Source organism: Aotus nancymaae, unplaced genomic scaffold, assembly GCF_030222135.1.
Source record: "Aotus nancymaae isolate 86718 unplaced genomic scaffold, 86718_ANA_hifiasm-v0.15.2.pri h1tg000010l, whole genome shotgun sequence".
NCBI lineage: Eukaryota > Metazoa > Chordata > Mammalia > Primates > Aotidae > Aotus > Aotus nancymaae.
Genome location: NW_026988421.1, coordinates 15,602,800 through 15,617,654, shown reverse-complemented (window position 1 = coordinate 15,617,654; position 14,855 = coordinate 15,602,800). Strand labels below are relative to the sequence as shown.

The 14,855-nt window shown below is 37.4% G+C and overlaps 1 protein-coding gene across 3 annotated transcripts in view; it reads left to right on the top strand.

Annotated features, from left to right (window-relative positions):
- ATRNL1 (attractin like 1) overlaps positions 1 to 14,855 on the top strand; it is an 811,501-nt gene that overhangs the window by 163,572 nt on the left and 633,074 nt on the right. For all 3 annotated transcript variants that reach the window (XM_064373808.1, XM_021676929.2, XM_064373807.1), the window contains exon 13: positions 1,029 to 1,147. In XM_064373808.1, the coding sequence (XP_064229878.1) occupies positions 1,029 to 1,147 (119 nt within the window). The remainder of the gene's footprint in view (positions 1 to 1,028; positions 1,148 to 14,855) is intronic.

Below are 14,855 nucleotides of genomic sequence, written 5' to 3'. Positions count from 1 at the left end.
TTCAAAGAAATAATTTTAATTATTTAAATAATTCAAATGAAAGAATTTATTTTCCATGTGGTATTTTTTTCCTTCCAGAATTATTGCCAAACCATACCATAAGAAAAAAAATTTTCTAGCATTTGATGACTAATGATCTGGTTTTATATTTCTTATAAAATGGTGAATAGATAAGTGAGACTTATGAAAAGCTACCAGTTAATTATTAGTCAACTAGCTAATTAATTATTTGGATAAATATTATTTAGTTTTCTTGAAATGGTGAGGATTTTTATACATTTTTGAGGCTACAATTAATAAATGTATTTTCAAGTTTTGCTAATCTATATTAATTCAGATGTCTTTAGGTATCTTTAGAAAGAATGATAAACAGTATTTGTTATGATGTTTTCTTTTGTTTGTTTAGTAATACCCTTTGTTCAGTAAAATATCTGTAAATCCTTTGACCTCCAAAATGTGTGAATTTATTTATTTTATGTTATGTTATTTTATTTTTTGAGACAGTGTCTCACTCTGTCACCCAGACTAGAGTGCAGTGGTGTGATCAACCTCTGTCTCCTGGGTTCAAGCAATTCTCCTGCCTCAGCTTCCTGAGTAGCTGGAATTATAGGCGTGTGCCACCATGCCTGGCTAATTTTTGTATTTTTAGTAGAGATGGGGTTTTGTGTTGGCCAGGCTGGTCTCGAACTCCTTACCTCAAGTGATCTGCCTGCCTTGGCTTTTCAAAGTTCTGGAATTGCAGGCGTGAGCTACTGTACCTGGCCCAAAATATGTGAATTTAAAATGGCTGTAGGATCCTTGTACATTGAATAATTATAATGGGGATAAAAGGTCCTTAAAATCCTGTAAACACAATTGAACTACAAAGTAGTCTTAATCTTTAGAAAACTTACTTTGAAATTGAAAGTCATTTCTTTGGTTAAAAAATGTCTGAGTGATTCTTAATTATTCTTAAATAGATATTGTAAATTAAGAAGAGTAAGATTTTCTTTTTTGTGCTGACATATTGTCTCCCATTTGTATTATAGCTGCTTCTGATGACAGATGTTACAGATATGCAGATTGTGCCAGCTGTACTGCCAATACAAATGGGTGCCAATGGTGTGAGGACAAGAAATGCATTTCGGCAAACAGTAACTGTAGTATGGTTAGTACTTATGGGTAAATGGTGCTGTAGTTAACATTGCTGCTTTATGATCATTAGCTTACCATTTAATAGCACTGTACAAAAAAGCACTTTACACATTAAGACATTTAGAAAGTATATAGGGAATCATTCACTTCTTGGTAAATTGTAAAGTTAGACTCGTTTATTGTTCAAATTTGTCTGTCTAGATTCCATTTTATATCCATCACCTTTACTTCTTTTCATGGATGAAACTGGGAACATTTTTTCAAAACTGATTTTAAAAAGACTATAACTATAAATGTTGTCTTCTGTGCTGATGAAAATAAGATTACATAGGTAGGTATTAAAGCAATTTCCATTGGATTCCTGTCAGACATGTGTTACTAATGGGGTGGTCTAGTGCTTTGTTTACACACTTTGTGTGTAAGTTTAACTTGAGTTGTTGGTAGTAGTAGTTTCTCTTTTAACTGTCTATGCATTAGTGGTTCTCAAGTTGAAGCAATTTTGTCTCACAGGGGACATTTCACAGACATTTTGGTTGTCACAACTGTGAAGCTGCTGTTGGCATCTAATAGGTAGAAGCAAGGGATGCTGCTAAACAGTCTACAATTTTATAAGTTTTTTAAAAGTCTTTCTTCATCTAGAGTTTTTGCACTATGGACATTTTAAGCCCTATAATTATTTATTGTGAGAGGGCTGTTCTATACACTGTTGAATAAAAAAACTTATAAAATAAATATTTATGGCAGATGGAAATGGATTAAGAGCAGCAAAAATTAAGATTTTTAAGTGGTAGCAGCTAAACATTCTATGTTTTATAGAAGATATAAGTAAATTGAAAGGAAAAAATTTAAAAAGTAGTATTTTTTTTTTTTTTTTGAGACAGAGTTTCTGTCGCCCAGGCTAGAGTGCAGTGGCATGATCTTGGCTTGCTGGAACTTCCACCTCCTGAGTTCAAGCGATTTTGGTGCCTCAGCCTCCTGAGTAGCTGGGGTTATAGGCAAGCACCACCATGCCTGGCTAATTTTTGTGTTTTCAGTAGAGACAGGGTTTCACCGTGTTGGCCAGGCTAGTCTTGAATTCCTAGCCTCAAATGATGTGCCCACTTCAGCCTCCCAAAGTACTGGGATTACAGGCAGGAGCCACTGTGCCTAGCCTAAAGATTCTTCTATGGGCCTATAGATTAAGTAAAAAAAAATGTGCGTACAGATTTCCAACTGAATATACTATTTATTTTTTCTTTCTCTGAATTTTTATTAATGAAAGTATCTACTTGTTTTTCAAGATAGCAGGCAGATGTAAAAGGCAAAGAAAAGGAAATTGAAACTAAGTAAAAATTTGGTTGTATAAGTTTAAAAATTTCTCTACTAATTAATATTTGAAAACATGTAAGTTTTATGATTTTAATCTAAAATAATATTCAAAACTTAAAATGGAGGGAAATTTTCAGTTACTGTCTCATTAGATTGAACTCTTTTTCTTTCATACATATTCTGTTACATATTTTCCAAGGATACATGTTGTTTTAATAACAAGATATACTTTAATTTTATTTGAGTTTTAACATTATTATAACATGGTCATACTTTGAAAATTTAAATAACATTTTAAGATTTCCATTAATATTCATCTAATGGGAGTTAGTTTAGTGGACATAGGAGTTAAATAAAATAAGACATGGGAATCAGGGACTTGTATTACAGTTCTTCAGAGAAACAGAATCTCTATATATTTATATATAAACACACTCTTATATATATATATATGTTAAATATATATAAAATGAGATTTAATATAAGAAATTGGCTTATGGATCTGCCATCTGCAAACTGAAGACCCAGGAAAGTTGACATTCCACTCCACGTATGGAAGCTTGAGAACCAGGAGTGCAGATTGTGTAAGTCCCAGTCCAAGAGCAGGAAAAGACAGAGAGGGGAAATTCTTGTTCCTCTGCTTTCTTGTACTTTCAGGCCCTCAATGGATTGGATGATGCTCATGCACGATAGGGAGAGCATTTTACTTTGCTCAGTTTACCAATTCAATCTCATCCAGAACCTCCCCACAGACATATCCAGGAATAATGCTTAGCCAAATATGTGGGCACCCCATGTCTTGGAAAAGTTGGCACATAAAATTAACCATTACAAATCTACCCCTTGTCAACTTGGCACCTATACATATCTACATAAACCATACTTAATCTTCAAATGAAGGTAATAACGAGGTCAGAATTCTCCCTAACATGACACAAGTATCCCATGTACAACTGAGGTAAAGTCCTTGAATGTTATTTACTCCTCTCCTTGATATCCCATAACTTAAATACTATGTAAAATCAACAGTACTTAAATCCTGACATAAACGTTTTGTGTTACATCATGAGGGAATAAGAAAGAAAGCAAAGATATTTCTTGCACGCACACACACACACACACACACACAGATGTATTGTTAGCAAAATGAGGAGAAAATATAGTTACAGTCCTTATTTCTATAACTGATCACGTGCTTGTAGCTAGTATTTATAACTGTATTCTTCCCTAGCCATTCTGTATTTCCTTTGCCTTCAGCAAACACCTTACCTGCTTGTGGTTTTTTCAATCTATTGGGGTGATTCAAACCTTCATTCTTGAAGGGTCATTCCTTATGATAGTCCTGCTTGAATTAGAATGTCGTAGTTTTCCATTGATCTTAATCACAGGGTAATATAATTTGGATGTTTGCCCAAATCTCTGTTGAAATGTAGTCCCCAATCTTGGAGGTGGGGCTTGGTGGGAGGTGTTTGCATCACAGGAGTGGATCCTTCATGAATGGCTTTGGCCATCCCTTTGTTGATAAGTGAGCTCTCGCTCTGGGTTCACTTGAGATCTGGTTGTTTAAAAGTGTGTGGCATCTCCACCTCCACTCTCTCTCTTGCTCCTGTTCTGCCATGTGAGCCACTTGCTGCTACTTTGCCTTCTGCCATGAGTAAAAGCTCCTTGAGGCCTCTCCAGAAGCAGAGCAGATGCTGCTGCCACATTTCCTCTAAAGCTTGCAGAACTGTGAGCCAGCTAAACCTTGTTTTTTTTTTAATGAATTACCCAATTTCAAGTATTCCTTTATAGCATTGCAAGAATGGCTTAACACACAGGGTAGGGTATGGTAATATCAAAAGATGCCATAAGGGATCTCCTGCATTCTAGAGATATTTTCCTAGCCTCCTGTGTGAAGTAGCAGTTCAGTTCTCCTGTACTAGAAGCAGTCACCCCAACCAGCACAGTAACTCTTTTTTGACTGATGACTTAGAGGCATAAGGAACCCAAAGTGGCCAAGTGGCAGTATTCATGTTCATTTCTGTGGAATCAAGTGTTGTGTTTCCTAAAAAGTATTCCTTCCTCTGGAATTAAGACATCTAGGTCAGCAAAGAATAAGGTAACAGGAACAGGAAAAAAATTTCCTAATGAATTACTAGGGGCAGTTGTGAGTGCCACTCCCATTTCCACCCCTTGATTCTTGGACCCATAAATGTTGGCTGTCAGAGAAAGAGCACCATATATTGGTTGCTGACTCAGAGCATATACAGCTTTCTGGAGAACCCTTCTCTCAGCCTTGCAAGGTATCACTATGTAGCTGGCACTGTGACTGAATCATCAAAAGCCCATTCCACTGTTTTATGAAATAAGTTGCTGACGATTACAGGGAACATGATAAGACCAGTGAGCATAGGCCCATTGCTGTCCTTCACGTGCTGTGATAGGAGTTCCTTGGTCAGAAGCAATGCTGTGTGAAATACCATGATGGTAGAGAAAGCATTCTGTAAGTTTCCTGATGGGAGTTTTGGCAGAAGCATTATTTGCAAGGAATGTGAATCTGTAGCCAGAATAAGTGTCTGTTCCAATAAAAACAAAATGCTTTCCTTTCCCTGACGGAAGCTGTATCAACCTGCTTCCAGGTAGCTGGCTGATTACCTAGGGGGATGGTGCCATATCAGGAACTCAGTGTTGGTTTTTGCAACTGACATATTGAGTACTCAGCTGTGGTCATAGCCAGGTTGGCCTTGGTGGATGGAAGTCCATTTTGCTGGGCCCATGCATAATCTCCATCCTAGCCACCAGGGCCACTTTGTCCATGAATCCACTGGGTGATGACACGAGTGGCTAGGGAAGAAAGCCTATTGGTATCCACAGAAGTGGTCATCTTATCCATGTGATTATTAAAATACTCTTTTGCTGATGTCACCTTTTGGTGCACATTTACACTGCATACAAATATCTTCACTTATTTGCCATTCAGAGAGGTCTGTCCATATCCCTTTTCCACAGATTTTTTTGTCACCAATTTTCCAATCATGTTCCTTCCAAGTTTCTGGCCATCCAGACGAACCATTCGCCACAGCCCATGAATCCGTACATAATTGCACATCTGGCCATTTCTTCTTTCAAACAGAATGAACAATGAGGTACACTGCTTGAAGTTTTGCCCACTGGGAAGATTTCCTTTCACTACTGTACTTCAGGGAGGTCCCAGGAAGGGGCAGCAGTGCTTCAGCCGTCCACTTTTGGGTGGTGCCTGCATATTGTACAGAATCATCTGCAAATGAAACCAGAGTCTTCTCTTCCTCTGTCAGGTGGTCTAGGGAACTTCTCATGAAGCCATAGGTGCAGACTGGGAGAGAGAAGGCAGTGTGGCACCAGTGGGGATTATGGGCATTTGGACCTCTTCTTCATGTAACTTAGTTGTGCCTTCAGGGCCTGCTTGAGCCTGATCATGTATATATCACTTTTATTTGATGATAGGCTGCCACTGTGCACATCCAACTTTATGGGTTGGTGGGTCAGATAACACCCAGTTCATGATGGGCTGAAATCACATGATAATTTGGTGGCCCATGGTTAAACACTCAGTTTCTACTAAGGCCCAGCAGCAGACTAAGAGCTGTTTCTGAAAAAGTAGAGTAGTTATTGGCAGAGGTTGGTGATGTTTTGCTATGTAATCCTAAGGGTCTGCACTATGATTTGGGCCTGTCAAAGGCTCCGAACAGCATCCTGTCTGCCACTGATATTTCAAGCACCATTGCATCTGCAGGATCATGTAGTCCAAGTGGCAGAGTAGCTTGGATAGTAGTTGGGACCTGTTGCAGAGCCCTCTTTTATTCTGAGATCTACTTGGAATTAGCAGCTTTTTGGACCACTTCGTAAATTGGTCAAAGTAATACACCCCAATGAGGAGTATGTTACCTTCAAAATCCAAAGAGGCCTATTAGGCATTCTCCTTCTTTTTTCTTACGGTTATAGGAAGGGCCAGAGGCAACAACTTAACATTCACCTTTGAAAGGGATATCTCGACATGCCCCGTATCACTAGACCCCTAGAAATTTCACTGAGGTAGAAGCCCCTGAATTTTAGTTGAATTTATTTCCCAACCTCTGACACACGAGTATCTTATTAGTAAGTCTAGAGTAGTTGCTACATCTTGCTCACTAGGTCCAGTCTGTGATGTTATCAATATTATGGATCAGTGTAATATCTTGTGGAATGGAAAGGCAGTTAAATTCCTGAGAACTAAATTATTACATAGGAGTGGAGAGTTGGTATACTCCTGAGGCAGAACAGTGAAGGTGTATTGCTACCATTGCCAGCTGAAAACAAACTACTTCTAGTGGTCTTTACAAACAAGTTTCAAGAGAAAAGCATTTGCCAGATGTATAGCTGCTTACCAGTTGCCAGGGAATGTGTTAATTGCCCAAACAATGAAAACATATCTGATAAGGGCAGTTACAATTGGTGTTACCACTCAGTTAAGCTTATGATAATTCATTTGTATTCTCCAAAGTCTTCTACATAGACTAAATAGGCAAATTTGATGGGAATATGGTAGGAATTAGCACTTCTGCATCCTTTAAGTCCTTGATTGTGGCACTAATCTTTGCAATCCCTCCAGGAATGGAGTATTGCTTTTGGCTTACCATTTTTCTACATAGAGGCTGTTCTAGTGGCTTCTTCTTGTCTTTCCCTCTATAATTGTCCTCACTCCACAGGTCAGAGAACCAGTGTGGGTTTTTTTTTTTCAGCTCCTGAGTATGTCTGTTCCAATTATGCATTCTGGAACTGGGAAAATAGCCACAGGATGGGTTTGGGACCCAGTGAGCACACTGTGAGAGGGACCTGAACTCTACTGATCATCTGGCAGTCATAAGCCTGTAACTGGTGGCCCACCGTGATGTTTTAGGTCTCCAGGAATTAATGTCAGTTCAGAACCAGCATCTAGTACTGATTATTTCACTTTCTCCAGTGCACAGTTACTTTGGTAAAGGCCATAGGTACCTTTGGGAAAGGCAAGGAGAAAGATGAAGAGTATACCTTTTTGGTAGTATATTTAGGTCCTTCCTTAAGGGGATCCAGCATCCCCTTCATTCAAGGGCTTATGGCTCTGTAAACTGGCTCAATTCTGGAACTTAGTTGAGGAACTGTGACTCCTTGTATTTATGATTCAGGATAGAATTTTCTTATATGTTTTCTGCTTATACAAATCAATTAGGAATTTAGTAGGATTTCTATGTATTTTACTTCTAGGAGCAATCTCATGCTCAACTCACCAATGCCATAGATGTAAGCAAGTCAGACTATTCTGATTGCTGCTTTAACTCTGCTGTTCATCATAGTAACCACACCTACCTTGCCTTTGGTAGTTGAGTGCTGCTACCTGGCCCCTGCCACCCTAGATCCAATTATTCCTATTGCATTTATGTTTCCCAATTCAGTGGCTGCACTTCCTACTGCAAGGCCAGGCATATACAGAAGAGCAATCATGGAGCTCTTCAGAGATGCCAGGGCTCCTCTCACAAATTTACTCATTTAAGTATTGGTGAAAAGTGTGTCTTCTGGACCCTCTCAGTGAGAGTGAGCAGATCTTAAAGGACAAATCCACTCTAACATTCCAATCTCCCTAGGCTATTAAATGTTTTCTATATTAAACCAAGACAGATCCAGCATTTTCAGATCACTCACTATGGGCCACCATTTTGTCGACATTTTAGCCAACAAAACAAACAAGCCCTTTATAACTCTCCAAGCTATAACATTAAATGCATAATTTCTGCTTAGTGAGCTCATATCAATAAATTTTGCCTGATCCAACTTTATGTTTCTTCTATCATTTTCCCATACTTTTACTATCTGTTCTCATACATATTTCCTAGATTTCTCTCTGTATAAATTAGAAAACTCAAGTAGTTCTTTTGGAGTATAATGTAATTCCTCAAGGGTTACCCTTTGAACCTAACCTTTAGGGATCTGCTGGGTCTTAAGTCTAGTTATAGATCTAGAGCAAAGAGCGGTGGTGAGGGTGGGTTCTGAGGACTGCCATCATTGTCCTGCATAGCAACTGCCTCTGGGGAAGCCATTACAGTTTCCTCTGGCAGTGTATGGTTGATCCCCTCATATGGAGGTAGAAAGGCCAATAATACTGGTGGTGCGGAGGATACTATCTCTGGGGGTAGAAGGTTGTTTTTTCTTTTTTCTTTTTTTTTTTTTTTATTGCATTTTAGGTTTTGGGGTACATGTGAAAAACATGCAAGGTTGTTGCATAGGTACATTTGTGGCAGTGTGATTTGCTGCCTTCCTCCCCTTCACCTATATCTAGCATTTCTCCCCATGCTATCCCTCCCCAACTCCCCACCCCCCTCTATCCCCCCCTCTCCCTCTCAACAGACCCCAGTGTATAGTGCTCCCCTCCCTGTGTCCATGTGTTCTCATTGTTCAACACCCACCTATGAGTGAGAACATGTGGTGTTTGATTTTCTGTTCTTGTGTCAGTTTGCTGAGAATGATGGTTTCCAGGTTCATCCATGTCCCTACAAAGGATGCGAACTCATCGTTTTTGATGGCTGCATAATATTCCATGGTGTATATGTGCCACATTTTTCCTGTCCAGTCCTAGGGGTGTAAAGGCCACTTCGACTGGGGATGGGGAGACCTCTTCCATTGGCAAAGAAGACCCATTAGAATTTAGGGGGCTCAATTTCACCAGCTTTCTCAGGCTCTTCCCACTCATCTCCATCCCAGTTTATAAGATCTCATTCTTTCCCAATCACAGCCCTCACTTTAGTAGCAGACATCCTGTGAGAATCAGAGTTCAAGATGTAGTTCAGCCAGTGGCAATATGATATTCTGCATTTGATCTTTAGCAGTCTCAGCCCTGGAGCTGCAGGAGACACAAATCTCCTTCAGGGCACACATACATGCCTCAGGTCGCTCATGTGAGCTTGAGCTGGTAATTTGAATCCCTAAGCTCATCCTTCCTTTGACCACTTTGTATAGTGACTTAGGGTAAAATAGCCAATCTCATATTGGTTAGTTTTCCAGAAATGTTTGAAAGTGTCCTATCATATACAAAATCACTCAGTCTCTTTTAAGTGGTTGATTAGGAATATCTGATGCCAATATTTTACATATCTATTACTAGTTACTGGAAATAGAGTCATTAGTATCTTTAAATCTAGTCAGATTAGTGAGCCAGTTCCAGAAACCCCAGTAATTCTGTTCCACTAGAACCATTCTGGCTACCAAAATTTAATCTATCTATCTGTCTGTCTGTCTGTCTGTCTGTCTGTCTGTCTACCTACCTACCTATCTTTCATCTGTCCATCTATCATGAGATTTATTAGAAGGAATTGGCTCACACAGTTAAGGAAGCTACAAAGTCTCATGATCTGTTGCTTGCAAACTAGAGACCTAAGAAAGACAGTGGTATAAATTTTAATCGAAGTCCAAAGGCCTGAAAACCAGAAGCATCCATGGTGTTAAGCCATGTTCAAGGTCAGAAGACTGATGTCACAGGCAGAGAGAGAAAATTTTTCTTTCCTATACCTTTTTGTTTTGTTCAGGCCCTCAAGGGATTGAATGATGCTCACCCACACTGGGGAGGGCATTTGACTTAATTCAGTTGATTAACTCAAATGCTAATCTCATTTAGAAACAGTCTTCCATACTGACTCAGAAATAATATATATCCAAATAGGTGTTTCCTGTGTCCTTTGTTATTAGTTAAAAATTGCAGTTTTCAACTCAGATTTTAAGCTTTGTTGGATAACCCTGAGTTACTTTGTTTTTAGACATTGTCTTTAATTCTTTAAGGCTGTTATAATAAAATGCCATAAACTAGGTGGCTTATAAACAACAGAAATTTATTTCTCACCGTTCTGGAGGCTGGGAAGTCCAAGATCTAGGTGCTAGTAGATTTGTGTCTCGTGACGGCCTACTTTCAGGTTCACAGAATATGTCTTTTCACTGCTTCCTCACCTGGTAGAAGGGAGCTCTTGTGTCTTCAGCCCTTTACAATGGTGTTAATCCCATATATGAGGACTCCACTATTATGACTAAATCACCTTCCAAAAGTTGCATCTCCTAATAACATCACATTCTGATTGGGTTTCAAAATATGAATTTTGGAGGATGCAAGCATTCAGTCCACGACAGACATTTACATGTGCAAATACAACATAACTGAGTGTAAACAAATGTATCTTAAAAATTGTATTATGTAAATTGCTATCAAGCATTTATAAAGTGGTATTTTGCTTTATATTTTATTTTTGATGATGAGGTGTTAACACAGAAAGCGGTCGGGTGCGGTGGTTCATGCCTGTAATCCCAGCACTTTGGGAGGCTGAGGAGGGCGGATCATGAGGTCAAGGGATCGAGACCATCCTGGCCCACATGGTGAAACCCCGTCTGTTCTAAAAAATATGATAATTAGCTGGGTGTGGTGGCGTGCGCTTGTAGTCCCAGCTACTCGGGAGGCTGAGGCAGGAGAATTGCTTAAACCCAGGAGGTGGAGATTGCAGCAAGCTGAGATTGCGCCACGGCACTCCAGCCAGGCGCCTGGCAACAAAGCAAGACTCTGTCTCAAAAAAAAAAAAAAAAAAAAAACCACACAAGGAAAGCATTGGGTGAGATAGTGCAAGAGAGCAGATGGTAATTTAGAGTTTGATGTAATGTGTCCTTTAGACAGTTCGATCAGAATGTCTGGTGATTAAGCTAAACCAAATGTTAATGGATATAGAGAGGTCTTTGGGATTTCAGTCTAGATTATGTGCATTGATATCCGATTTCATTAGTTAACCATATTTACTGCAAGTTGCATATTTTGTGCTCTAATAGGTCAAACAATGGGCTTTATTCTCACATATTTTCACTTAAAATTTACATTTCAGTATATTAAAGATCAGTAGAGCAGTGGTTACTACTCATTGTTTACTAATGTGTGCCTGATTCATTAGGCCAAAAATACCAGTTATGCTTCAGAACAAGAGCTTTCTCCTACCATTGATTAACTTGGCTCTATGTCTAATTGAAATATAATTTCATTTTTTGTACTTATTTAGTATCAATAAATGACTACATTTTTCTTAATGAAGAGCAGTAATTTGGATGGACACTCTGTTTCCATTGTTATTCTAAAGATTGATGTAAAACTATTAAAACTATTATTCTTTGTCTTATTCTAACATGTTTAGCCATTGTCATGTAATTTTTGTAGGTTATTTTATTTATCTGATGATTCAATTAAATTTAATTATTTTTAGTTAGCTAACAAATGTTTGGAACTATACTGTAATTATTACATAGAATAATACTAATATTTATATACCATATAAAAAATTTATGAATCAGAAAAAACAAGAAGAAAGTTTATGTTTCTAATGAAAATGTAGTGGTTGAAAAAGTCATAAAATGATTTGAAATTTACAAAAATGTATCTTCTATAATTTTTTAGGATGAATAAAGATGAAAATTATATCTGGGTACTTTTTATCTGTTACCTTACAGTAAATGTAGTATGCTCTAATAGAAATTAACACCTTGGGAATGGAGGTGATGGCAATGTATTTTATGAAGGAAGTAGCTTACAAATTAATAATTTGTGAGTGACATTTAAAGTCTCTAAGTGGTTAAAAATTGCTTCAATAAATTTTATCTGTAGAATAGTTATAACTTAAACTCTTAACTTTATTGAGTGAAAACAAATATTTAGCTCCCTTACCTGAGAAGTCCTGAGGTGTTTATACCTATAGTCAAAACAAAACAAAAAGATTGAGATGGGGCTCAATATTTAGCATTAAGTATTTTGTATTTTTTTCTCATAAAGTAGAGCCATAGGAAAATTTGAGCCAAAAATTTTAATATCTAATTTTCATGAGGTAGTTTTTATCATAGGTATTGGTAACATGTGAAGTATCTGAAGCTGGGTACATGTAAGGAACCACCATCCAAGTTTCTATATTGTCTATTTTTTTTTCTTTCTTGGCAATTAACTTTTAATCTCTCAATGCCAGAATTAGTTGAAATATTAACATTTGTAGTAGATTTTGAGAAAAATACAACTTTTGCAGATTCTTTGAAGCCTCAATAAAGGAAAGGTTACAGATATATACAGAAGAAATCTCAATTAACCAAAACTATTATTTAGTATCTGTGGAAGTAAAATTAGTTTGAGTTGTGACAGTCATTTATCTTTTTATATTGTATTGGATTTTGATAAAGCATCTCTTTACCTTTTACTACTTTTCATTTCTGCTTCATTCCCAAGGGTTTGCATGATACTTTAATTAAGACTAGAACCATTTCATGTCATCATTAATGGAAACGACTTTGTGCATGATTTTATTTTTGAATTGGAAGGCTGCTTTTGAATTCACTGGAAAAAGTTTTTATTAGATGGTGCCTGTTTTAAATTATGTAATTTGCACACTTTATTTTTTAATAAACACTCATTCCAATTCCAAGAATAATAGTTTAACTTGTTGCAAGAAAAACTTAAGGCAAAATAAATTTAGCAGAGCTTATGTGAACAAAGACTGATTCATGAATTGAGCAGCACTCTGAACCAAGAGGTTCAGACACCTCCAGCTATCAATGTGGGCAGGAAGTATTTCTAGACAGAAAAAGGAAGTGACATTTAGGAACAACTTGACTGGCTACAGCTTACTATTTGCCCTATTTGGGCATGGTGTGATGAGGCATTTACCTTTTATGGAAATAGTCTGATCGGTTGGCAGCATGTGATTGGCTGAGACTCAGCTGTTGTGATTAGCTGAGACTAAGCTATCTGTTATAAGAAGACACTAATAAATTAGGCTGCAGTTTGTTTGCATACTAAATTAGGCCAAATTCAATTTAATTTAATCTCTCCTTTTGGCCAGCTGTCAGTTTTGAGAAATTGACCAAAAACCTTAGGCACTAATACTACTTTCTGTCACCATCATAATGGACTTGTTTGGTCTCAATATGGAATTCACAATTCACAATGTCAAGTCAGTTGGATGATTTTTTTTTGTATTCTCTTTGTGTTTTTATTATTTTAACTGTAGTGAGACCATCCGATGTATAACAGATGGCTTCATATGAGCATTTAAGACTCTTGAGAGGATATGGCATACTATGTAGACTGTTATAATGACAATCAGGAGGGTAATATTAAGAGACTGAAGTATACTTCTTAATAGGAGCTCCTGTGAATGAAACTGATCAAAAATAAACATATCAACAACAAACCAAAAGAGGAGTCTACTAGTTTTAATCAATTATTTTGTTTGTTGATTTCTTAAAACTGAATTTCTATCATGTCAGACGTTAATTTATCCAAGGGCAGTAGGAGGTGTTATCTATTGCACACTCTCCTCCCTTTTCAGTCAATGGATAGGCTAAAGCAATCATGTTATCTGAAACAACTTTAGCAAGAAAATTTAAAGATGTTTGATGGGCAGCTATAGCCCATTTGTGCTATAGTAGCTAATGTTTGAGACAGATTTCTAATCATAGTCTCATTTACATTTATGCCAAGCTAAAGAAGGAGCATTCTACCAAAATATGCCTGTTTAGGGATACTTACACTTGCTGGCAAACTCCTCTTTATTCTATAGTGTAAATTAAGAGGTGTAGACTAATGTTCAATTTCCAATTGGTTATTAGATGTAATCATGACAATTCTAACAGTATTACTGTTGAAATTCCTAATGTGCATTTTCCACTTATTGAGACATGGAGTTGCTTACATATATGGTTGGTTGTTAAATACTATACAGATAAAAATATACCCTGGAGAGGCATGACAGACAGTTCCTTGCCTTGTGTGTTAGAGGCCACAGTAGAGAAGCACTAGTAATATTTCTCCAAGGCTCCATTATGAAATCATTGGATGGTTGAAGGATCTTGACAATTAAAGGGACTAGGGTGATATATTTCTCTACAAACTGTTGAATTATCTTTCTTTTGGTTATCTTAGTCAATTTCTGGCAACATGTAACTGCAAATCCCTTATTAATAGGTTTTGACTACTGTTAGACTTAAACAAAGAACCTCAATATGTGAATCTAAAAGCCTAACCCTATACAAAGGACCAGATATTGTTCTTAGAACATTAGAGAAATTTATTAGAAGGTGAACCAGAAAATCTCTAAGATCATTTATGGATTTAGGTTTAACATAACATATCCAACATTCAGTTACATTCCCTGCAAAAGCTATTGATCATGAAATCATAATAAGCATGTTATATTCCCGGGTATAAACAAAAAATAAACACAGAGAAAAGAGGAAAAGGATCATAGTTTCATGGTGACTAAGTAAAGAAGTCTTGATCTGTCATCTTGGGAAAGCTGTTTATGTCTAGGATGTCATCTGTAAAGAGAAAGGTCCCTGGTCAATTTTGCCTTGAGGTTTCCAGTGGGTATACTGTCCCCAGGCTG